Source organism: Euprymna scolopes, chromosome 26, assembly GCF_053919585.1.
Source record: "Euprymna scolopes isolate OS-2025 chromosome 26, ASM5391958v1, whole genome shotgun sequence".
Taxonomy (NCBI): domain Eukaryota; kingdom Metazoa; phylum Mollusca; class Cephalopoda; order Sepiida; family Sepiolidae; genus Euprymna; species Euprymna scolopes.
In genome coordinates, this window is record NC_136507.1 from 36,511,583 (window position 1) to 36,539,546 (window position 27,964).

Below are 27,964 nucleotides of genomic sequence, written 5' to 3' on the forward strand. Positions count from 1 at the left end.
TAATCATAAGTTCAGTAACCATAGGTTCAGTAATCATAAATTCAGTAATCATAAGTTCAGTAATCATAAATCCAGTAATCATAAATTCAGTAATCATAAATTCAGTAATCATGAATTCAGTAATCATAAGTTCAGTAATCATAAGTTCAGTAATCATAAATTCAGTAATCATAAATTCAGTAATCATAAATTCAGTAATCATAAGTTCAGTAATCATAAATTCAGTAATCATAAATTCAGTAATCATAAGTTCAGTAATCATAAATTCAGTAATCATAAATTCAGTAATCATAAATTCAGTAATCATAAGTTCAGTAATCATAAGTTCAGTAATCATAAGTTCAGTAATCATAAGTTAAGTAATCATAAATTCAGTAATCATAAGTTCAGTAATCATAAATTCAGTAATCATAAGTTCAGTAATCATACATTCAGTAATCATAAATTCAGTAATCATAAGTTCAGTAATCATAAGTTAAGTAATCATAAATTCAGTAATCATAAGTTCAGTAATCATAAATTCAGTAATAATAAATTCAGTAATCATAAGTTCAGTAATCATAAATTAAGTAATCATAAGTTCAGTAATCATAAATTCAGTAATCCAAAATTCAGTAATCATAAATTCAGTAATAATAAATTCAGTAATCATAAGTTCAGTAATCATAAATTCAGTAATCATAAATTCAGTAATCATAAGTTGAGTAATCATAAATTCAGTAATCTTAAGTTCAGTAATCATAAATTCAGTAATCATAAGTTCAGTAATCATAAATTTAGTAATCATAAGTTCAGTAATCATAAATTCAGTAACCATTAATTCCGTAATCATAAGTTCAGTAATCATAAGTTAAGTAATCATAAATTCAGTAATCTTAAATTCAGTAATCATAAGTTCAGTAATCATAAGTTCAGTAATCATAAGTTCAGTAATCATAAAATCAATAATCATAAACTCAGTAATCATAATTCATAATCCCCAAGCCACTGTTGAAGATATACATGAAATAAAGTAATGTATAAGTTGTAAACTGTTTCAGACATTTCCGGGGCCGACTTCTTATCTCTCATCCTATTGTAAAAAAATATACATTAAATAAAGTAATGTCCAAAACGTAAATGGTTGCAGTTATTTCCGGAACCGACTTCATATTTCCCACCCCAATGTTAAAAATATGCATTAAGTAAAGTAATGTAATATGTAAATGGGGTCACCCATTTTCGGGACTGATTTAATATCTCCCACCCCACAGTTAAAAATATACATTAACTAAAGTAATGTTTAAATCGTAAACGGTTTAAGTAATTTCCGGGACTAACTGCTTAAATATACTTGAAAAACACTGCTTAAATATACTTGAAAAAAAAACATTAACACGGTTAGAGATTAGGCAACAATTGCTCCAACATAGATTTCTGAGTATAGTACCAGTTTCAGCATTCCAGTGACTTAAATCTCCCTTTTTTTGGTCTTGGTTAACGGAGGAAAATCCTTCATTACTGATACAATTTTTATTTTTGTTATTTACCAGAGTGCCACCTTTGGGGAGCTGGTTTCCCCCTAAATTCATAAACGACCTCATGTCCAATTCCGCCCTTGTGGGGAGGCAAGTAAACAAAAAAAAATAATCAGAACGGAAATTTTCCAGGGCATTATATCATTAATCAGAAGTGACATTTCCAGGGAATTTTGTAATTAAATCAGAAATAACTTTTTCCAGTTACTTTTTTAATATTAAAACTTTGTTACATTAAACATAGTACCTATTCACAATGCCTCCCCACGGGACAGATTTAGACACCAGGGTTGTTTTTTTAACGTGGAGAAAAATTGTCTTAGTCGTAAAGGTTTTCTCTTCCACTGAGAGAGAAGAAATTGAAATGTAGCGCCTGAAGAACAGATACTACACTTTGATCTTAGCCAAAAGGCCAAGAACGACAACTCAGTTTATTAGCTTTGCCTCAACAGCGATTTGGAATATTCCACTTTTTGGAATAATATTCCACTTTCCTTTTTTAGGGATGCACAACATGATAACAGACGGAGCGATAAGCGTAATAATATAATGATATTTCATATATCAAATTATATGTTTATTAATAAAAAGATACACGGGGCCTATATAATTTGTTTTTACCGAACTCATTATATAAACTAAGAAAACTTATCCAGAAAAATGCCATCTTCGGACTATTACCTTGTGTCGTGAGTTACTTAAAATAGAGGTTGGGTCAATTTACTACACTGCTATCAAAGACATTCACCTCGGATTTCACCATGCAATTTGGATGCAAATTTTTATATCCTTTTCATTAACGTTCCTTAATCTATAATATTTAAATACTTAAAAAAAACCCTTTTAATTGTGATTTTCAATGTCTCACGCAAATAAGTAGTAAACCATTGTAGTTATTTGCTAATATTTACTCCTCTAAAGAGATGGTAGACATTGAAATCCTATAGGATAAGGGATTATAATATTTCATCTGTATTCTGCGTCTTACACAGAATAATAAAAATCTTTTGATTTGAAATTTTGCCATTTAACGTTATAAATTTTTAAGTTTATTGAATTAATCAAATTTGATGTATGTATATATATGTATATATATGTATATGTATATATATGTGTATATATATATACATATATATATATATATATATATATATATATATATAGTTCCTCTTTTGAGAATCAGTTTATTTCGTGAAATTTAACCCACATTTGGTGAATGCGAAACGAGCTTATATTTTAGTAATTATTAATTAAATTGTTTACCATGAAAACTTGTTACGAAGGGAGCTCGAAACTCGTCCTGGACATGACATAAGTGGACTGGCTACGAGGCTTTAATATCGTCAAACAGAATATTTTTAAAGACATACGATATTTTTTTTTATGGTTATATCCTATAGAATAGAAGTAAGTAATAATATTCAAACTGTAAGTTTACCATTTATAAGAGTAGACATTTTCCTTCTAGATATAATTACGATCGTCGGGAATTCATCAGCAGGTTGTCGTCACCAGTAAACATTCACATCGGAAAACCTACGTAGATCTTTAGACTGAAAATGTTCGTACATTTTATTAAGGAATACAATATACACAAATAAACACACCCAGATTTATGTATGTATACAAACAAATACTCATGCACGCATATACACACACACACACGCATATATATATATATATATATATATATATATATATATATATATATATATATATATATATATATATATGAATATTGATTGATAGATAGATAGCTGGAGAGATAGATCGATTATCATCAGAAAGTATATGAGATTTCTACGAAAATATGTAGACAGAAAATGTTTGCACATTCAATTAAAGAATACAACATATCAAATAAGCACACACACAATTATGTATATATACAAAAAACTACACATGCACGCATATATATAATATTTATATATATATATATATATATGATTAGATAGATTGATATATGAATATGAATAGTGATAGATAGATCTAGGAATATGAATAGACATAGATTCACATCAGAAAATATACGAGATTTCTACGAAAATATATAGACAGAAAACGTTTGCGTATTTTATGAAGGAATACAGCCTACAGCTTTGAACACACATATATAAATGTATACAAACAAATACACATGCGCACACACACACACACGCATATATATATATATATATATATATATATATATATAGAGAGAGAGAGAGAGAGAGAGAGAGAGATAAGAAAATTGAATTTAAATTTTGTAAATTAAAATTTACAACAAATTTGTACTTTTTCAACGAATACAAAAATTTAATACCATGGCTGATAAGATCAGAGGGAACGTAATTCGAAAATTGTTATTCAGAGACAATCTATAAATGTTGCTTATTAGCACATATAATAAAATCTATAATTTTGAAAGAAAAACATTTTTTTTTAAGTAAATACGATCTGGAAAAATAAAAAAAAATTAAATGATATATTAAAAAGAAATAAGTGTTCGATAAAGAAAACATAAGAAATGCAACAAGGGTAAGTTGGATGCACAAATGCATATATACATAAGATATCGTCTAAAATAAAATGCAGTGCAAATTACTGAAGGATATAATCCAATGCGAAAGTAGCATCTTAGACTTTAATTACAAAAAGAACGTAATTTACCTGCTTCACGATCTATCAATGAATCGTTATATATATATATATATATATATATATATATATATATATATATATATATTTAAAGGAGATTAGAACAATAGTCTAAAGAGCTGAGTGTATTTCAATGTAACAGTGAAATTACTAGTTTAATTAAAATACAGGAAAGAGAAAGTGCTCGTTGTAATTTAGATATATAATAAGCTCGATAGGTAAATATCCTAGAGCTAATTCAATATTAAATAATGTGATTGATAATTTAAAATTTAAAAATCAAATTATAATTAAATTAAAAATCCGTTTCATAAGAAGGAACAACAACAAAATCAAAAAATGATTTTGTTGTTGTTCCTCCTTATGAAACAGATTTTTTATTTAATTATAATTTCAGTTTTAAATTTTAAATTATCAATTACATTGCTTAATATATATATATATATGTGTGTGTGTGTGTGTGTTTGTGTGTGTGTATCTATGTATATAGATGGGTGTGTTTTTTATTTTACAACCTAAGAATATTAACGTAGTCTATTGCAATTTTTTTACGCAGACAGAGGAGTTTCCTGTCTGTTCCTTAAGATAGTGAACGTAAAACCCTAAATTTTAGTATCTGTTCTTCAGATGCTGCACTTCAATTTCTTGTTCCCTGTAAGTGGAGGATAACTCCTTCAAGACTGAGACAATTTTTATTTTTGTTCCTTGTCTCCATATTAAAAACAACCCTGATGCCTTACTCTGTCCCGTGGGGAGGCATTGTAACTAGGAACCGTTATCATCTGAAGAGGAAGGCGGTGAAGTTAATATTTTAAGGTTGCAAAAAAAAAATCAAAATCGTATCCATGTCTACTAACATATTGAGAAGTTTTTGTCGTGTTTTATACCACTTATACCTCTAAATACACACACACGCATATAATGTCTTTACATAAGCAGTAGTTTGTTGCTACACAGTCATGAGCATGTTTCGGTCTACCAGTATTTACTAACTAGAGACCTCATCAGGCAACAACCCTTACTTCGGAAAACGGAATTTAAAAAAAAATACACTGGTAGACCGAAACATGCTCATGACTGTGTAGCAACAAACTACTGCTCATGTAAATACAAATGTAACTTCTTGCTCTACTTCTGTATTGAGCACTCGTGTGAACCTCGTTATATTTCACTGGTTAACCTACCTTTGGAAAATAGCAACCTCAAATTATATATATATATATATATATATATATATATATATATATGTATATATATATGTATATATATATATATATGTATATATATATATATATATATATATATGTATATATATATATATATATATATATATATATATATATATATATACTATCGTTGAATGATATTGTTTCGTTATTTTATTTCAGCTTTTATATGTTTTACGTTTCATCGCAATGTTTCTGTTCCTGCTGTCTTTTTGCCGGTTTGCATGGCAGACTTAGTCGCCTCTTTCCTCTTCGTCCGGCGTTTAACGATGTATGTATGCCTGTTTGCCTGTCCGTCTGCTTGTCTTGATGTGTGCCTTTCTTTTTCTTCATCTCCCTTCAATCTCTTGCAGAAGTGACACCTACCTCTGGCATGCCAGCCATTCATTTTCCTGTAGCCAAACTATTCAAATGGCTGATTTCTTTGCGTAAGTAACAGGTGCACTGCACACGCCGAATTGTTAACAAACAAAAACATAATCGCACAGGAAAAAAAAAATAGAAAAGATTACACATATTAGTAAAAAAGTAAATTTCACTTTGATCTTTGCAATCACAAATGTAAATATATATTAAAAGACGAAGATAAAAAGGTCAAAAATTATTCAAACTGCATACTCATCCTTTAAACAATTAGGTTTCCAATCAATAAGGAAAATGCTATATATTGATGAACTGTCCCGTAAATTTCGATGAATAAGCTTCGGCACAACAAATAAGTCGTTCAGAAACTCACAGAGCTGATTTGTTTTTAGTAGTGAAGGCTTTGTGCAGAACCAACCACACTTTATGGTACAACTGCTTATCTTTGTTGGTGCAATGGCTGCCAGAAGTCAGAGCATAATCTTGTCCTACGATTTTATATCAGAGATTTTTTTCTCCTAGGTGCTTGTCTTAATGAAGTCTGATGAAGCATCTCCTCTAGTGAAGTAAAGCCGCTTCCTTGATACCAATCTGGGAATTTCTACGTCTCTGCTGAGATTATTTATATTATGGATCTACTCAGCAACGACTTACAGCGGCTTATATTGGTAAATAAATATGGAAAAGTATGAGAAGGCTATAGTTATATTGGCGTGGCGTATGAACCATAAACGAAAGAATGTCGTATTTGTTTTATTTATTACCACTGTATATTTATTAATTTTTAAGGTATTCACAATACAAATCAGTAAATATGAACTTACTGTTTGATGTAACCGAGATTTTGTAGGGCCTACTATTTCATGATAGCCCCCTTTTTACAAAATACAGGGATATCTTTGGTCTCTATTCTTTTGAAAATGAGATGCTATCTGGAAATATTAAGACCTCCACCATCCCATATACATAAATAAAAGGCACCATAAATAAACTTAGCATTTAAGTAGTGCAGATGAATCTGGAAAATATTAAAATATACGGAAAAATAGTTAATTAATGATGGAGAAAAGTAAAGTAATATTGGTTAATAATAAAAGTTAGCATAAAGTTACATAGCTGGGTTTAGATTATCTATAATGTTATACTAAGATGCTATTAAGAGGATTTCAACAAATATAATTATATATATATATACATATATACTTGTTTATTGTTATATAAACATGCTCACATCCCGCTGCTACAAATAGCCACTTGTTTCAATCAAACAACAGATATCATCAGGCAGCGACTTGACTATTCAAAAGTTCAATGAATAATCATTACGTTATTCATTGAACTTTTGAATAGTCAAGTCGCTGCCTGATGATATCTGTTGTTTGATTGAAACAAGTGGCTATTTGTAACAGCGGGATGTGAGCATGTTTATATAACAATAAACAAGTATTATCAGCTCTTTTTATTGAGCACTATCTAACAACCTCGTGGAATTTATTAGTCCATTACTTTTGAATATAAAAAAACCCCGAGTATATATATATATATATATATATATATATATATATATATATATATATATATATATATACCTTAAAATGGTTCACCCTTTGAAAGCCGCATTAATCCTCAGAACAATTCATGTAGATGTTGTCCGTAGCTTCCACATGCTCTACCTGCTTAATGTCAAATTGAAACGCTAAAAGGGAATTTCTTAACGGTTAGCTTATTTAGGTTTAAATAAAAATATAAATATTCAAAATGAAGGAAGATAATCTTGTTTTGTCTAGTAATATGGTTAAAGAGGGATAATTCGTCCTTATGCTATTTTTTCCTATCGTATAATATAATTTTATTGCGTAAATTTAGTAATATTATAATTGTTTTATTTATTTATTTATTTTATTTATGTATTTGTTGGAATTAATAAAACTAGTAACCTACAAGAATTAAATTTGAATAGAGATTTAACTAAGATACAGAAAAATGGTAAGTTTATTAATAATAATGATGAACCACATCTTATTAGTAAAGATATTCTATTACAAAATCTCGGATATATTATTAATAAGAAAAGTTTTTTATGAGTTATGGTGGTTTATATGTGTTAAATTTAAACTAGAGTTTATGAATGCATGGCGATAGTATCTCCCCCTTTAATTTAATAGGGTTGTTATATATATATATATATATATATATATATATATATATATATATATATACGGCATAATCGTGTTGACACGCCGATTCTCGTCCGATCACCGAAGCTAAGCAACGTTGAGCCTGGTTAGTGGCACATGGGTGACCATTTGGGAATTCTATGAGCTGTGTCTGCTCTCCACTTATCTCAACATTTGTTTATAGTCGTCCTGAACATACACTTCACATGCCACTGATATAAAACCATGTCTCAGGAATGGTGTGGTTGGACCTTGCAAAATCTTTGCCACAAAAATTCCACGCGGAAGCAATCCTTCATTAGTAGCCATAATCTGCCCAAGACTGAAAGAGCCTCGTAGCCTGGTGCTTGTATATATATATATATATATATATATATATATATATATATATATATATATATATATATATATATATATATATATATATATATGTGTGTGTGTGTGTGTGTGTAACAGGATAAGGGCTGTCCCCTTTTTATGTAAGTATAAAAATAGAGAGATTTAGTTAAAATGAAAATGAAATAGAATAGACGAAATTCGAACCTCGTAATTTAGGTTTAGAAATAGATTACAAGAGAGAATTAGAAAATAGAATGTAAAAACAAACCATTGTTTAGCTTAGAGATAAAATAGTTTCAAGAAAAGAAATGCAACTATAGGATAATTTAATATATATATATATATATATATATATATATATATATATATATATATATATATATATATCGGTGTAAGGGTCCTGGTAAGTACTTCTTAGTAATCCTTACCAGCGAATGAGGAATAGCTTTGACCAATAGTAACCGAAGTAGCTTGTTAACAGGCAAGGATGAGTATGTAGTATGAAATAGATGACCTGTTTCGTTCAACTGTCCAACTAATATTACTTTGTAGTTTGTTTCAGTTACGTTCTTTTCTCTTTTATTCCTTTTCTTGCCACACGTACGCATGTGAATCTGCTTTTGTATAGCTCTTTTCTTTCTTTATTTACTTGCCGAAGTGCACACAACAAATTAATCACTATACTTATCAGTTGGTACTCACGAAAACGCCGAACTACAAATTATACATATAAGAGACTATCACTAGTATATATACATATATATATGTGTATATATATATATATATATATATATATATATATATATATATATATATATATATATATAGTTATTACTTGGACAAAGAAAAGATTCCAGCATAGTGATCTATTAAAAGGAAAAAATAAATTATAAAGGCATAATATTTATATATTTATATATTTATTTTCAGAAAGTTTAGATTAAATAGGTCATCGGTTCCGTCCGTTTCAAACCTGATAATAAGGAACCGTTTCAGGATCCCATAATCAGATCTCTTAAGCCGATGTATCTCCTATCATCTCCTGTCTTCTAAACTTTCTGAAAATAAATAGATCTTTGTACACACACACACACACACACACACATATATATATGCATATATATATGTATGTATATACAAATATATAGGTATATAAACCTATATAAATATATATATACATTTATATATGTATTTATGAATAAACCACTATGAATAAATATGTATATCGGCTAGAGATGTGTATACATATATCGAGATATGTAAGTGTGTATATATATATATATATATATATATATATATATATATATATATATATATATATATGCAGGTATACAGAAGAATATGTGCATATGCACCCTATATATATGTATATATATATATATATATATATATATATATATATATATATATATAACAAATAACTTGAAAATTTAAACATGCCATAATATAAAAAAAATGAAATGTAATTGCAACTTGCATCCCAATTTTCGTATTTTGCAATCGTGCCTATATGCATATTTTTTTTTAATGAATTGATAATTTCGTTGTTTTGGAAAGAGTAAATCAGATTATATAGGTTGATTGATATAATAATTAAATGAAAGTTTCTTTGCTACGGAACAGTATTCTCCAAGAATTGTGTAGGTAAACGTCAAGGAACAAATTGAAAGATTGACAAAATCTTGTCATTTATTTGCTATATGTTCTGTAATTCCATTGAGCTTCATGAATTAAACTATTGGTAACAATAAATAATGAAATGTAATTAAAAACAAAACATATTTCCACTTAAATAAATATGTGTGTTTGGATATGCATCTTCATATATATATATATATATATATATATATATATATATATATATATATATATGTACATACATATATATACATAGTAAGTTATAAAATCTATATGGCGATTAAACTATACTGGATATTCCGCGTTTCATCGACTCTAGGACTCCTCAGGCTTATAAACGCGGAATATTCAGTGTAGCTAAATCGCCATATAGATTTTTTAACTTAGTAACTAGCTTTATCTACGTATTGCGAACTTATGAAGTAAATACTTAAAATTTACTTATAAATCTATACTTTCCCATATTTATTTTATGTGAGTAAATGAAGTAGTTATATTTATACATGCATATATATATATGTGTGTGTGTGTGTGTGTGTGTGTGTGTGTGAGTGTGTGTGTGTGTGTTAGCGCGAGAAGAAAACTAAAGTTCATAGATATTTGTGTTTAATGGTAAATCCGATAAATTGGAACTTTTAAGAGAAACGGAATCGGAAAAAATGGGTGTGAAATTCCGATGCCAAGAAGGATTCTTTTAATTACTGTTTTCGTTTAATTTTCTTTAATGCAAAATATTTAACTTTTCTTATAAAAGATAAAATAACTATTTGATGATTAAAACTCACAAGTAAACAAAAACATCTATATTCCCCGACAACAAGTGTATTTTTACGCATGAGAACATATCTACACATTTAACATGTGCATATTCTCCCGTAATTTGGACAAATAACACATCTATAGTAAAATATTTAGAGAATTATAAAGAATCGGAATCCGTAATTGTGTCGGAATGGGAATTTTTTAATTAATAGATAATTATATCAGAATCAGGGAAAGTATTTGGCTGTCCTATGACTAACAGTTATATAAATCATTTTTACAAGTAAATAGTGAAAAAGTGTTAAACAAAAGTAGTTATTCATAGCGATGTTTTTTCAATTAAAAGGGCTTAACGAAAGCGTAATATAATATTCCTAACATATTTTAAAATCGATTTAAAATGTAAAGCAAAGCTATAACGTGAATTCTCATAGGCAAGGGAAATCTGGTCCACATATGCCTTCCTTTTGAATTCTCTGGTAAGAAGCACTTAAGGAGGTTGTCAAATAAATAAATAAATAAAATAAATGAACGATAATGTAACCTAGGTTTAGCCTAATAGAACTGCAACTGATGATACCTCAGCCGGAGAGATCAAGGTAGGTAACTCGTCGTCAAAACGTCTAAACTTCCAGGAAACAGATTGTCAGCGTTATATTGTCCATGCTCATCGTCTGAAATGCTGACAACTTAAATAAGACGACATACTGTTAACGAGTTCCCAATGTTTGGAAACGAAAAATTAAAATAATTTATAACAATTATTAAGTCGGCAAAGCTTGATTATTGTCTAATTAAACAATTATTATTTGCAATTTATCAGCTCTGAAAGATAATTGCTTATACAAGAATTGATAATGGCAATCGATCTTTCTTTTTTTAAGATGATGATTACAAGTTAATCAGTGTATATTATCTGTCGTATACTACCTTAATGGAATTGCTTTTATATGAGATGATTAATGATATTTTATATCCTATTTTATCTAGTTTTTGTTATTTACGTTTTTATATTTTTCTTGATCACATATTTATATTTTCATTTGTCATTATTTATTTAAATACTATGAATATCGTTTATGTTTGTTTTCTATTATGATTTGGCACTGCAGAAGAAGTAAAATATATGACAGTGACTCAAATAAATCAATGTATATATATATATATATATATATATATATATATATATATATATATATATATCGTCAGATACAAGCGTGTCTGCAGTCGACATGGACAACCCTCTTCATAGAATCTTCGTTTGCGAATTACAGCCAAGATATATATATATATATATATATATTTATATATTTATATATATATATATATATTTATATATATATATATATGAGTGTGGGTGGGTGTATGTGTGTGTGGATGACTACAAATACACACACATGTATATATATATATATATAGATAGATAGATAGCTAGCTAGATATATAGATACATCTACACACAAATGACTTTGTAGGTGTGTGTGCGAAACGTCCTCCTAAACATCCTTATGAATATTTGGTCTACAGTGTTTGAATCTGATATACAATGCATATGAGTTGTAGTAGACTGCCGATTTAGTTTTTAGCCGGTAGAAATCGCTGCAAAGGGATCAAAATTATAAATGAAACAATTCACTCTCATAGAAGTCGAATTTTACATTAGTTTGACTGTTACTTTTGCACATGCGCAAAATTAAACATTGCTAACTGTAAGTCGTTCAATTTTTAGCCCTTCGTATACATCTGTCGGTAGCACGGAATGTAATGACGCTGCAGAGATGAATGAACAATACAGCTGCAGCGCTAAACATTTTGGTTTCGCCTCTAGCGCATGGTACCAACATTTTTTGTTGTGTAACTTTTGAAATCATTATTATATATTGATTAATAATCAATCGACAATTTGTTCTGTAATTATAATTAAGAAATCTTGGTGAATTAAACTAATGGTTATGCTTATTGAATTGTACGAGGTTTCTTTAAAGTTTCCATGTGTTTTTTTTTATTTCGCAGTAGGCACTTTAATTGATAGTACACACGTGAAACTCTTGTTCCCTTCTAAGTGATCCCTTCCAGCTGCAATGTACTTGTGTTACCGTTCTCAAAAATCAAATTCTGAAGGGCTCCCTGGAAGTCCTCTTGCGTGAGCGTATCAAAGACCCTCGTCGTAGCCTCTTTCTTCTCCTCGATTTTCTCATAACGACAGCTGCTAAGGTTTTTGTCAGCTTAGGAAACAAACAAAAGTCACATGAAGCAAGGTCTGGACGAAAGGGATGGTACGGAAGTATCTTAGTGGACATCTTTCTCTCATATGCTGAACTCTCTTGGGACACACTTCACGCAAATCTTACTCACTTTCTGTTCCTCGCGAATAATTCTGTATACAGTTCCTACACTTACATCAAACTGTAAAAGTATTGTCTCTATAGACACACAACGGACCTTATTCATGAAATTGCTTATTTAATCTGGTGTAATGACTTCCTTACGTCCCCCACACCTCTAATCCTCCCTCACATGATTACCACCTTCCTGGACTCTCTTATGTTCCTTCAAAATTGATGCTCAATTAAAGTAAGATAGTCCAAAAGCGGTATGAAGCATTCTATATGTTTTAAGCGGCATATTTTCTCAAATTGACAACTTAAGCGTCCTCACGTTCAGATTGAATTTATAACATACACCGGCTGGTACAATCTGGCTTTAGTAGCGTGTATGCCAGTTTCTGCTTTAGCTGTTCATTTAATTATTAATAAAATTTAAAGCGAAAAAAAATACTGACATCTCAAGAATCTCGGATAATGTTTAATGCCTGGACAAAAACTTAGACCAGCTTGCTTGCTTCCGGTTTTTAATAATTCGTCTGCTTACCTATTTCTTGGCCGCCATAACACTGATATGAAAAGCAATTGCTGCTATTCAATGCATACACAAGGCTAACAATTTTTTTGCTTTAACTTATCTTAACGTGTTTTCTTCACAAATAAATGTAATTTAACCCCGTTGATTTAACTAAAGACTTATCAAATATAAATATACAATAAGTGTAATCATATTTATAACCATTTTTACTGTTTTTAATAGCGCTCCTATGGATTACGACTATTTATTTATTTTTTCCCCGCATTAATTAAAATATATTTTCTGTTCAAGGAGAGGGGTAGAAACTTGGTTTTACTAGAGCTTTAAGTAGGGCCTCCTTAATTTTTATTAGTGCTTGCAGTAGTGCTCTTGAGGATTCCTGAGTTTAATTTTTTTCACTCATTTCTTAAAAAATGTTTTCTCAATAAAATAAAAGACACTATAATTTTAAAATCATTTTTAAAACATTTTTAAATCTTATCCTTAAAGGCCCACCGAGTATACTAGTATGTATATATATATATATATATATATATATATATATATATATATATATATATATATATATATATATATAACGGTAAGAGTTAAAAATGTTGAAAGAATATGATTATAAACTGTTATTGTATTATATTTCCCAATGCAGGGGATATCACTGTCCTGATATCATTTTTTATGGATACACATCTAAAGAAGTTGGTGGAGACAGTATATTTTTACGGAAACATAATTTGTAAAATTGCCACTCATTAATGAAACAGCTGTAATGGAAAAATCCAGGAAATAAACGAATGTTATAAAAAAGAAAACGTGATTCTTTGAATTTTCAATGAAACTTTGCACTATATATGCTCTGTCTCTATTAAATAGACACATTGAGCTTAACTAAAAATTAACGGTGAATGGTTTTAAAATAACAATCTAGACCGCCCGTACTACTGCTTTGCGACTAGTGAATTGACGGTGTTTTGACATCGTCCGAAATTCCTAAGCTCAATTTGATTACACAAAGAGCATCAGTTCATATGCTAATTGAAATTCGTGTATAATTTCCCAATATGCTCAACTCAAATATATATATATATATATATATATATATATATAGAGAGAGAGAGAGAGAGAGAGAGAGAGACTGACCCTAAAAACGACGCCAACTCTAATTCGGCCCCGTTTCTTTGTGTTTTGTCCGAATGAAATGAAACTTTGGTCATGACTTGTTTATTATATTCAAAAAATCACATAAAAACACTAGGGCATTTGGCCTTTTTTCTCCGTTGACTGTAAAATGATCAGAAAAATAATTGAACGTCCTCTGTTTTTTTGGGTCACCCTGTATATATATATATATATATATATATATATATATATATATATATATATATATATATATATAGTAGAGATTTAGAAGGCTGTCACAATGCGAGGAATGAAATATAATCGTTGTTGGTAAGAGAAGACGAGAACAAGTGGCGATTTACAAATCAATAAGTACATACATATATTTTATATATACATATATTTATTCAGTTGTATTGGTAAAATGCTTACTTGTTATGTCTGCGACAAATTCCATTATTAATTTCGGAAAAATTCCCTTTCAAATGGTAAACGTAAAAGATCGAATTAAAACATGCTAGACCAACAACGACTATATTTCATTCTTCGCATTGTGACAGCCTTGTAAATCTCTACTACATATCTATTCAACAGAATGCTTCAAGCAAACTACATATCAATCCTATATATATATATATATATATGTATATATATATATATATATATATATATATATATATATATATATATATATATATATATATATGATGGACTCTCCTGTAGATTTCGACGTATGAGGTACCACCACAACAACCAAGTTGCTCGGAAATCCACACAGATGATTTATTTATTGTAAGGAAGGCTTGGTTTAGAACCAACCACACGTTATATATATATATATATATATATATATATATATATATATATATATATATATATATATAATGGAGAGGGAACGAGATTGAAATAATCATATTTAAAAAGAAAAGGCCTTTACTAATTGCAAATAATTTTTTCAGACGTAAATTTGATAGAACATGGTACTGACATGCGTAAACCCTTAAATAGTTTTGTACGCATACATAACAAAAAAGTATTTACAGTTTGTGACATTAAATCGATATTTGTTTAGTTATAGTATTGATTTAATCGCTAGATAAATCCCTGTCTTTATTAATTATTTGTTTGTTTTTATTAATATTTTTATTTGTTTTTATATGTATTTTTCTACTATCGATTTTTAATTTAGTTTCCGCTTTTGGATATTATTGTAGAGTTCATTGCTATTTTCTCTTGCAAATATATTTTAGTCAATATACTTTTTTGCTTTATCCTATAGAAATTCAATTTTCTCACCGAATAAGGTTGCTAAGATTTTGACTTGTAATAAATTTCCAGGCAGAGCAAAATGGCAAGCTATAAAACAAATATTGGCGGCGTCAGGAATTATATTTTTACAAGAGAGTTTCGCTTATCTTTGGAAGGGAATATGAAAAGAGAACATGTCAGTTTACAGAAAAGAAGGCCTGAATACACAAGTATTTAAAAAAGAAAGCAACACTGAAGCCTCAAGCTAGCAAAACGAGACTCAAATGCCGGATTGAACAGCAAATTTTAAAAATGCGCAATATTCATGATACTTTCTTCAAGGCAAGAAGTCTTGAATTATGAACTCACACACACACACACACACACACACACACACACACACACACACACATATATATATATATATATATATATATATATATATATATATATGTCGGTACCAAAATAATGTCGTTTTTTGACGTTTAACATCAAAAGATCATAACCCCTTTCAAAATAATCTTCATTAATCGAAATAAGAACCCTTAGATTCTACACGTTTGTGCCAACGAGAAACAAGTTTATTTATGCCATTAGCATATAAATCCGGAGTTATGGAAGTGATTAAGTCATTCAAGAACGATTCGGCATCATATCGAGTTTGGTGGCATTTTCCGCGCAGAAGGTTTTCGAGATGCTTGAAAAAGTGATAATTGGTGGGCGAGAGATCCGGTGAATATGGCGGATGAGGCAGAGTCTCGTAATCCAATTAATTCAGCTTCTGCTAGGTCAGTTGTGCAACATGCAGGTGAGTTTTATCATGGACTAGAATTGGTCCCTTCATTTTGACCACTCGCGGGCACATACGTTGGAGCTTCTGGTATATTTTGTCAATTTCTCGGCAGTATTTCTCCGCCGTAATCGCTTCGCCCGAATTCAAGAAGCTGTGACGGATGAGACCGGCCGCAGACCACCAACCAATCGCCAAAACATTATTTTTGTTGAATTTCGGCGTCGAAAGTGTTGTGGAATATCTCTGGCATCCAACCACTGCGCCGGACGTCGCTGGTTGTCGTAGATAATTCACTTCTCACCACATGTCACAATCCACTCGAGAAATGGTCGTTTTTATTGCGGAGAAGGAGCGGAGAGGACAACACAAAACGACGATTTATTTTTATAATCGTTTAATTTATACGGTACCCATTTATCCAAATGGAATTATATTGATATCTTACGAGGTCACATTAAACTCTCGTTTTGTAAATGAACCAAAATGAAAAAAAAAGTCATTAAAAATTTTTTAAAAATGTCCGTTTAGTGTGTTGGATGCACACCTCCCACCAAAAAAAAAAGAAAAGACAAGGAGAACAAAAAAGAAGAGGAAGAAAAAGGCAAAGGACCACTATAAACAATAAATTCTACAAAAGCATCAATTGACTATCAACATTTTTCCTACGGAAAGGAACGCTTTGTATCATATACACATGTCTTTTTCCCCCTAGCTATCATTTTTTTCCGAGCAGTAAATCTTTGTCTTAACTTTCTATCTCAATTTCTTTTTTACCAAAAATCCGTCTTACTACTCACTTGCAAAATCTATGCTGGTAAATTAGCTGTCATGCATCGTCGTTTATAGCTGGGCATATTCTGAAGCAAGATAAACAAATTCTATCAAACTTTGTGGGATCTACTCAGAATTGGTTATATTTCTTTTATTCCTCTGCACCTACATCACGCTTCTTCTTCAATTACACACACACGCAAATATTACACACACATACACATGTATATATATATATATATATATATATATATATATATATATGATATGATTGCAACATCTTGTCAAACGAGTGCCATCCCCTCAGACGCTTAAAGTCCATGAGCCCAAAAATGACTTCCATCGCCACAGGACCATTTGAGGGAATATCTATACACAGATGATGTTACAGAGTCTTAGCTTAGTACAACAGCTAAGTCTCTCTCGGTTCAAAATGTTGAGATCCAGCAACAAGCAAGAGCAAGATAGCCACAAGTAAAACTGCAAACAAGCTTAATGCGGGTACTGGTCTCCTACTTTATGTTTTATTTAATTATAAATTTGTTTCTCCTAGAAAGGTTGCCTTCACCACAGCTTACGGAAGCCCTCTCCACCCCAACACACACATACACACACAAACACACACGATGCTAGTAAGCCGTTGACCCCGAAAAAGGGTTCATTCACCCTTTGGAAGATCATATTTAAAATACTTCAGGGAGACTAGCCACCCTCCTCACCAAACAAGTCTGGTGGGGGAAAGAGTTTAGTCGCAGGTGACCCGACCATATATATATATATATATATATATATATATATATATATATATATATATATATATATATATATATATATATATAAACTCCTGTAATATGTTATATGTATTACCCCTCCCTTTTTTGTATTTATTTAAAATTAAAAAGAAAATAAAACGTTGTCATATTTACATTGTGGAATTGGATAAGGTTCCAAAAGATCTAGCTAGTTTGCATATTCTTTTCTATATTTTAAAACATTAATTAATTAATTTCTTGTTTGTTTTTTATGAGATGATCATCTTTAGTTTATTATTACGTGTAATTATATTCATTCAGAAATTCTTGCTTGATATTTGCCTAAGAAGTTTATAGTCTAACACAAATCTCTCTCTTTCTCTCTCTCTCTCTCTATATATATATATATATATGTATATATATATGTATATACATATATATGCATATAATATATATATGTATATATATATATATATATATATATATATATGCATATTAATCTACAGACAGATGGTTCGTATTTTGAAGACGCACTAGGAATGCTCTTATCTCAATTCTATATTCTATTATAAAATTTTATTAACCATTATTGAACGCGAGATACTGATGATTAACGATGCTGACTGACTTGTTAAATCATTTGATATAAGCTTTCAAGTGAAGAGTCCTTCTTGTAATAGAAATAAGTTTCAAAACATAAAAGAAACAAAAGGCTATGAAATGAAATTATCTAAGAATATTAATTGTAGCTTTCCCATAAAAAAATTCCAACATCAGAGAATTGAATTGTAAATATTTCTAAGTAAAGTGCAATAATATTTAACCAGTCATGACCAGCTGAGAGTTGTTACCTTTTCGTGTCAAGACGAAAAGTCATGCATGAAGGCGAAAACGATTCAATTTTTCCCTATATCATAACTATGTCTGCATGTGTATCTGTGAGCGACTTAGTTCTACATGGACTCAAAAACGGCTGAGCTATTTTTTATGACATTTCAAACAAACGTAATCTATGTGCCTGCCATCGTTCTTAGATTAATTTTGTACTGGAATGCCTAAGATAATATCGATAATCGATAACCGAAATAATCCGATGCAATAAGGAAAAGGCGATGTATAACAAAGTTAACATTTTCCACAGCCTATAATTACAATTACATCGAGGGCATTGCCAGGGCCGCTACAAAGAAGGTGAGCTCTCTCTACCGTGCTAGAAAACTACTAACACCCGAAAGTATCCAGTACCTCTATAAGGCAACCATTCGCCCATGTATGGAGTATTGCTGTCATATTTGGGCTGGTGCATCGGCTACTAGTCTCGCGCTCCTTGACAAGGTTCAAAAGAGATTCGCAAATCTGATAGGCCCTGAACTGGAATCTAAGCTTCAGCCTCTGTCCCATCGACGAAACGTTGCATCTCTCTGCCTGTTCTACAAGTATTATAATGGTGAATGCTCTGACGAACTGCAAGCACTTGTGCTCCCAGAACGTGAACACCCTCGACAGACCCGACAGGCTGCAAAATCCCACCCCCACACTGTAGAAATCCCTAGATGTAAAAGATCTTTCTATTCCAGTAGTTTCTTCCCCAGAACCGCTAGACTTTGGTATTCCATTCCAGGTCCCTGTTTCCCCAACTGTTCTGACGTGCAGAAGTTCAAGTGCAACGTGAACCAACATCTTTCTCCCCAAATCCCTACATAGTACCCCAGTGGTTGTTGCACGTGTTAGTAACCCCCTACACCAAGTGGCAATGTGCCTCTGCTAATTCCAGGTCTAAACATTTGAAGATTTAGATGTCAGTCTCTTAGACATGAATTAAATATTATAATTTAATTTGAGCCCAAAACAATAAATGTTAAGATTTCAAAATTGGTGTCAAAGTAAAAAATTATTGAACTCTGCGTTCCTACCAATTTACTCAGACAATTTTAGGTCTAAATATTTTAAATTTTACATTGTATTTAGACTAAGGGCAGGCTTTTAAATCGGTTTCTGGCAGAGAATCTTTTCTTCCAAGTGCTATAATTAAAAAAAAACTTAACCTTTGCCGCCGTCTTTAGCAAACTATGAAGCCAATTTTAGGTTTAAATATTTGAAATTTTACACAAATGGTATTCAGAAATTCGGCATGTTTTTTAATCAGTTTTTGAGTGAGAATTTGGATTCCAAGAACTCAAATTTGAAAGAGTTAAATTTTGAAAACTCTATCAAACTTCTCCGACAATTTTGTGTCTGACAACTTGTAATATAAGATGTAGGTTACCTGGACATAAGTAAAACTTAATATATATATATATATATATATATATATATATATATATATATATATATATAAATGTAGTGTGTGTATTTATTTGCCCCTTCGAAGAATGTCTCCGAACCCACTCTAAAAGCTCATAGAACGCATACATAGGCCTTACAACAACAACATGCTCTCGACGACTAATATATATAGAAATATATTAACTAACAATACTAAAATTAGATACCTCAACTACTGCATACGACGACTCAAATTACTAGAAGCTATACTGATAAAAAAAGACAGCCCTTGTTGAATTGGATTTCATTTAATACCGGGACAAATATACTAACAGTATTTAATAACTAACAAGAAACTAAATTAACTATGGAATAAGAAAATTGAAATCAAAAATAAAATAAAAAAAATTCGACCCAACCCTCCTGCACGGACCTTTATTACAAATTAAAATAAAAAAAGCAAAATAAAAGATTTATTTTTAAATAGAGACTATATTTACACGAAACCTCAGAGAAAAAGAAAATAAAAACGAAAACAACAACAATCGCTTCTGGTGATAATCGGATGAACCGATCGAAAACGCTCGAGAATAATATGGCAGATTAAAACAACTTTTGGGCGTCATTCTGTATAAGTTACCTACTGAAATTAAAAAGACCGCCCGGCAAATTGAAAAATTATCCATTAAGATCGGAAAAAAGAATACCCCCGCCGTGTTCAATCAGATGTATCTGAATGCATATAAGGCAAAGGGTGAGGTAACCCTGACAGAAACCTCCAGAGGAGCTTAGGCCCTGTCAGCTCCGACATACATGATTCACCGGCGTGTGAAATATGCTCTGATGCCCAGCAACCTAAGTCTCAATCATGGATCAAATGGCATGCTGGGTGGAGATGGATCCCGTAAGCCGTAGTGAAGGTAACCTCTCTAGGGAAAGGAAATCCCTGACATAAAACCTGCGGCGACTGCTGCTTCCAATGATGCTGATTTACTCTTCTTTTTGGTTCAATATGGCAGTTGTTTAGAGAGTGGGATTGTTTCAGTGCAAAGTGTTTTCTCACTATAAAAAGCTTCAAGCACAGGTATTACTTAATATGCAATGGAATACACACTTTGCAGTCAGTGTGTATCTCGATAACAAAAAGGCCTGAAACGGCAAACCGACATTCAATGAGGACTGATGCAGATATGGGCGTGAATTGAAATAAAGGCTCTGGAAATTCCAGGGTCTGGCCTGGTAGGTGTTCAGGGCACCGCAGCTTGGACCCGGTCATCAGTGGATGTGCTGGACTATAAAAGGTTCATAGAGGTGACCGTCCGGCACGTGCTGCTAGTTGCGCTCATGTTTGCGTCATTTGAGCCAGAGATATATTAAGTAATGGCAAAACTCGAGAACGAGTTGCTGCCATCATATACATATATGCACATAATGTTATGAAGAGTATATAGGACCCGAGCAAAGCCGAGCTGAACTGCTAGTATTTTATAAAGTGAATCTTGCAACTGATTGGTTCATTCTCATAATTCTTGAAAATATTAAAATCGTTGTGATAATATCCTACCTTTATGCCAAAACTATTTGCAAAATAGGATAAACTTTACCTTATTTTAGTTGACAGCTGTTTAAAGTTCGATATCTAATTGATTAATGAAGATTGATATTACTGAGGAGCATGAAGTATGATAATTGGAATACTGGGGATGTTTTAGAAAATTACACAACACAAGAAATTCATCAATTTGATGGAAGGTTTTAACAGAAACAAAAGATGATTATCGCAAATACAGATTTCTAATCCTCTAAAATTATTTTTTAATAAAGCTGTGCATAAGAGGAATACAGTCAGTAGAAATAGATTGGCACAAAGCTGCAGTTCCTGAAAATACGTCAAATTAAAGAGCAAGTAATGTGTTATCAAAACAAGAAAATGGTGGAGACAATCAGTTTAATGAGTCAAATAGACTGGAACAAAAGAAAGCGGTCCTGGATATGACCTTACACCATATCCGATGGCGAGGTGCCAGCTTTCTGACTAGGGGAGAGTGGAACCACCCTTTAATTGTCATTGCTCGCAGGTTCACTCTGATCCGGAGTTGTAGTACCTGTTAGGGTCCCAAATATGAGTTACATAGAAACCGACTTGAAAAACACATATTCTCTTAAAATAATTGTCTTGAAAATCAATGGATTCGGCATTAAATAATCTGAAAAAATTTGATATGCCGTAAAAATAAAACAAACAAACAACTAACAAAATAAACCAAGATTGGGAACAGGCAGTTCGTAAGAACTTGTGCAATAATAGTATTACTAGAAAAGGCCGAGATTTGTGATACTACGTCTGCGCGAAAAATGTTCCAGAGAAAATAAAGATGGCATCTTATCAAGGACGCTCAAATAAGACAGGTTCCCAATTCAAATACCCTATACATAACGTAACGTAGCATGCAGCTTAATCGGGATTGAACTCACGACACAAGTTTGTAGTGTAATCAAAATCTTGTGCGTAGCAGAATACTAGATGGCCTTATTCTAGTTTATCAAATATAGAGAATAACCCACGCTACACGAAAAGGGTGGAAAGAACTCAATTAAATGGAAGCAGGAAACTGCATGGATAAAATATATTGACTTGAATGCCGGTTTGATGAGAAAGTAAAACGTAACCTTTTCAGCGCTGATTTCACATTAACAATCGAGCCATCTATGAAAAATTCAGGATTATAAGGGGGAACGCCTACAATGAAATGATATGAGCAAAGGCTTGACAAGATTGATTAAAACACGCGAATTCGTATAAATGTAAAGATAGCAAATATATAAGGTCATTCGCTGAAGATTGCAAACTATTAAAAATTAAACGAAATCCAAGCTGAGAACATATTAAATGCGTTCAGATTGAATTTCCTATTTTCCCATTGTTTTTGCATAGCATGATTAAACGTTATATATATATATATATATATATATATATATATATATATATATATATATATATATATATATATATATATATATGTGTGTACATATATATATCCGTATATATCTACATATATATATATATACATATATATTTACATATATATATATGTCCGTATATATCTACATATATATACATATATATATATATATATATGCACAAACACACACACACACATATATATATATGTGTGTGTGTGTGTGTGTTTGTACACATATATATATATATATATATATATATATAGTGGAAAAAGGACAGCAGTGTGTGTGTGTGTGTGAGAGAGAGAGAGAGAGAGAGAGTAGCAACCAGTAACAGTATGTTCCAATGTTCGAAAGGTTTCGTTCTACAAATAATAATTAAAAAAATTCAACGCACTATAAATGATAATGAATACCACCAACGAATAAAAATGAATTCCATTATTATAAATTGTTTGTTGTTTTTTTTTTTTCATAATCCCATATTTTCCTCTGAAATTGAATTTTTGACGATACTTTTATTAGCAAGTTCAAGGGGCGCTCACGTACACACGTTCACTGCGTCTATCCGCGTTAACATACGTATATGGAATGGTTTTTATTTTAAGTACTTGACGCGGATCCAATATGCATATTATACGCCCCCGTACACAAGCGAATTCTATATCATACAATTACAATCTATTATACGATGTAGTAAATATTTTAGAAATCGTTTTACATATAAACGTTGTTCTTCCCATATTAGATTTAAAAAGTTATTCTAAAATGCCAGGACCGCTGCGAAAAAGGTAGGTTCTCCCTACCGTGCTAGAAAGCTACTGACCCCTGAAAGTATCCTGTACCTCTATAAGGCCACCATTCGCCCATGTATGGAGTATGGTTGTAATATTTGGGCTGGTGCATCTGCTACTGGTCTTTCACTCCTAGACAAGGTTCTAAAGAGAGTCGCCAACCTAACACGTTCTGAACTATCATCCAAGCTTCAGCCTCTGTCCCATCGACGCAATGTAGCATCCCCCTGCCTGTTCTACACGTACTTTAACGGTGAATGTTCTGCAAGCACTTGTACCCTCTACATAAATACCCCCGACAAACCCGACAAGCAGTACAATCCCACCCCTTTATAGTAGAGATCCCTAGATGTAAGAGAGCCTTCTACGCCAGTAGTTTCTTCCCCATAACCGCTAGACTTTGGAACTCCCTGCCAGGTTCCTGCTTCCCCAACCGCAATAACATGCAGAAGTTCAAGTGTAACGTAAACCGATATCTTACTGCCCAACTCCCCAACTAGTTCCTCTGTAGCCTGTGTTCCTAATAGTTGCCCCCTACAATGTAAATGTAATAAAAAAAAATATTATTTTATAAGTAAAAATGTCGGTGCTGGTCAAAGTTCAAGGATTCTACCTTTGAAAACTCTAAAACCCCTCCGGCAATTTTGGGTCTAAACTCTTAAAATTTTAGATATCGGTTGCATTCAACATGGAAAAAACTTTTTGACTTGATTTAGCCCCAAAACATTAAATATTGAGGGGTCAAAATTAGGGTCAAAGATTTTTTTAAAAATTGACCTCTAAGCAAATTTTTGGTCTAAATATTTGCCATTTTACATAAAGTGTATTCAAACATAGGCCAAGTTTTTAATCGTTTTTTTCCCCCGGAAATTTGGCTATCAAGGGATTATAATTCAAAAGACTTTACGTCTGCTGTCTCTAGAAAACTATTCAGCCAATTTTGGTTCTACCCATTTGGAATTTTATATAAAATGTATTCAGATATGCTGCAAGATGTTAATCAGTTTTTATGCGAAATTTGTGCTGCCAAGAGGTCAAAGTTGAAAGTGTTGACCTTTTCAGACTCTACCAACTCTTCCGCTAATTTTGGGTCTACACTTGAAATTTTAGATGTTGGTTCCCTGGATATTAGTTCAACTTTTAAATATATATATATATATATATATATATATATATATATATATATATATATATATGCACATAAAGTTATGCACATTAACAAGTTCAAGGGGCACTCACGTATACACGAGGTGTAGCTGGGCTGAACTGTTAGCATATATATATATATATATATATGTATTTATATATATTTATATATATATACATATTTATATATATATATATATATATATATATATATATATATATATATATATATATATATATATAGAATAAATGAATTAATGACAAAAGTCTATATCCCGAAGTTCATGATGTTGATCATCTTATGATTTATCTCATTAATTCAGTAGACATTTACAATTTTTGGCATTATCTGTTTCGTAGCAAAAAATCAATCAATATATGAATTAATGAATCTATTTTACCTTTAACTTTAAGGGTACAATAGATAAGGTAATCAACATAATAACAAAGTGATTGATTTTGCGCTGCGAAACGCATATATAATTAGATGCTGTTTTGGTTTGGTTTTAGCGATCGGTTTTGAACGAATTCAATTATTTACGAAAGTGCATTTTTACCTAAATGCAAGTTAAGAATAATTTTCCCTTTTAACCAATTTGGTACCCCCACATGGGGAGCGGTATATATATATATTATTTTTAAAATGTAATTATCCACTGACACGTGTTTAGTCGTCTACGGCTCATTAGAGTGGCTGTATCTAGCGAGATTCGAAATTGGGACCCAACGGTAATGAGCCTAACCCCTTACCTCTGGACAATCTCGCCAACTGTCTTGATATATCGCGATTTACTTAGATGTGATTTCGTATCTCGCTAAGTAGACGACGAAACACGTGTCAGTGGATAATTACATTTTAAAAATAATATACAGTATATATAATTATATATATAATTATATATATATATATATGTATATATATAGAAATATATATATATATATATATATATATATATATTGCTTGGAGAACATTACCCATTAATTTTATTGCCCAGCAATAAGTTTGATTTTCGAAAAACAAAAATAATATTCGTTCTTCAGTCGATGATGTGATGATATCACACAATCTTTGATAGGTTCACGAAAAGTCTGTAGTAAATAGTCGCAATACCAAAGTAAGGACGCGTACATTTTGTATATTTAACCCTGCAGATGTAGGTGATAGGTTTTCTGTGAAAGATAATAAGGCATAACACCAAATTGGGATCAAATTGGAATAATTACATGCATTTATAGAATATATGTAGAGTTGTGATCTAGGTTTTGTGCCGCTGATATCAACATAACATGTCATATTGAAACAGTAACAAAAATAAAAATGAAACTTTTGCAATATGGATAAATATATGACTCGTGCACTTTGATCCAGGAATATAAGCGGCCAAGAAAGATGTATTTTTACAGAGAACATAGTGTACGTAATACATTCATAAATCGTGTTTTCATTTTTGCCCACCTAGTCTTGTTAAATATTTGATTTCATTTGCATTTTAACGGGAAATCTATATTTAATTCAAGCCAGTAATCACACCGCATTTCAAATTGGAAAATATTTTTCCTAAAATATCTTTCAAAGTAAAAACTCATTTGCCAGAATATGAAACTATCTGTGGAAGATGAACGCAACATTGCGATTGAGCTATAGTTTATGTAGTTTTTTGTTGGTTTTTTTTTTGTTGTTCGAATGTTTCACACTCCCATATTGTTATTGCCATCGAAATCGATGAAATTGCTCAGATTTCGATCAAATCGATTGATTGCCTGATCTGGTTAGTGACCCATCGCGGTGCACCAGAAGAAAACTGCGCATGCAACTTACTTCACGATATATTGAGGGATTTAATGCCCTATTGTTGATTTTATACGCTTATACTTTATATATAATTGCTTGAATTGAAGTTCAAAATGCAAAAGTCAATAACATATTTCAATTGGGCCCTAAACAGAAACATTCATTTCGAACCCGATTGTTGATTCTATTTGCATGAACTTATTTCTTGTGCGGTGGTAATGGCTTGAATTCAAGTTCAAATAAAAAAAGTCAAGTATCATGTTGCAATTGTGATTTCAAAAAAATAATCAGTTTAAACACGCCCCTGCCATATTAAAGAAACTGGTGTTGATTTTATATGCCGGGCCTTTCTGCTTTTGCGGTATTAAAACGTCTTGAATACACTAGTGATGTTAGACTAAGGTGTTAACTTTGGGTAAAATCGCACGTTCTTTCTTGCATCAGATTAGTTCGATTATCAATATTTATCAAATACATTTCGATACAAACCCTATATCAAAACAGTCAGGTACATGTGCGAAATTTTATAAAAATCGGTAAAAATGTGTTCGAGACAATAGGGAACTCACGCCCACGCAGAGATAAAGTTATTTTTGTATATTTGTAAAGATATGGGCGTTTTCAAAATAGCAAATGCCAATTTTAATTGCTCTTTCATAAAGGGTTTTCATCTTGGAATGTGTAAATTTCTTTCCTTTCAAGAAGAAAATCTGGTAATTTACAATGATTCATAATGGTTGAGCGCAAAAAAAGTGAGAGTAGGCAGTCAGGCTCGAACCGTTACTCCGAAGAAGGAAAAGAACGG

The 27,964-nt window shown here is 31.2% G+C and overlaps 1 protein-coding gene and 1 pseudogene across 7 annotated transcripts in view; one reads left to right on the top strand and one right to left on the bottom strand.

Annotated features, from left to right (window-relative positions):
• Positions 1-27,964, top strand: part of LOC145247986 (innexin unc-9-like) — an 849,617-nt gene that overhangs the window by 814,250 nt on the left and 7,403 nt on the right. For 4 of the 7 annotated variants that reach the window (XM_080109645.1, XM_080109644.1, XM_080109643.1 and 1 more), the window contains one exon: positions 5,734-5,808. The exons of the other annotated variants lie outside the window; for them this stretch is intronic. In XM_080109645.1, the coding sequence (XP_079965771.1) occupies positions 5,792-5,808 (17 nt within the window). In that variant the 5' untranslated portion in view covers positions 5,734-5,791. The remainder of the gene's footprint in view (positions 1-5,733; positions 5,809-27,964) is intronic. 7 annotated transcript variants of the gene reach the window in all.
• Positions 1,827-1,942, bottom strand: LOC145248478 (U2 spliceosomal RNA; annotated as a pseudogene).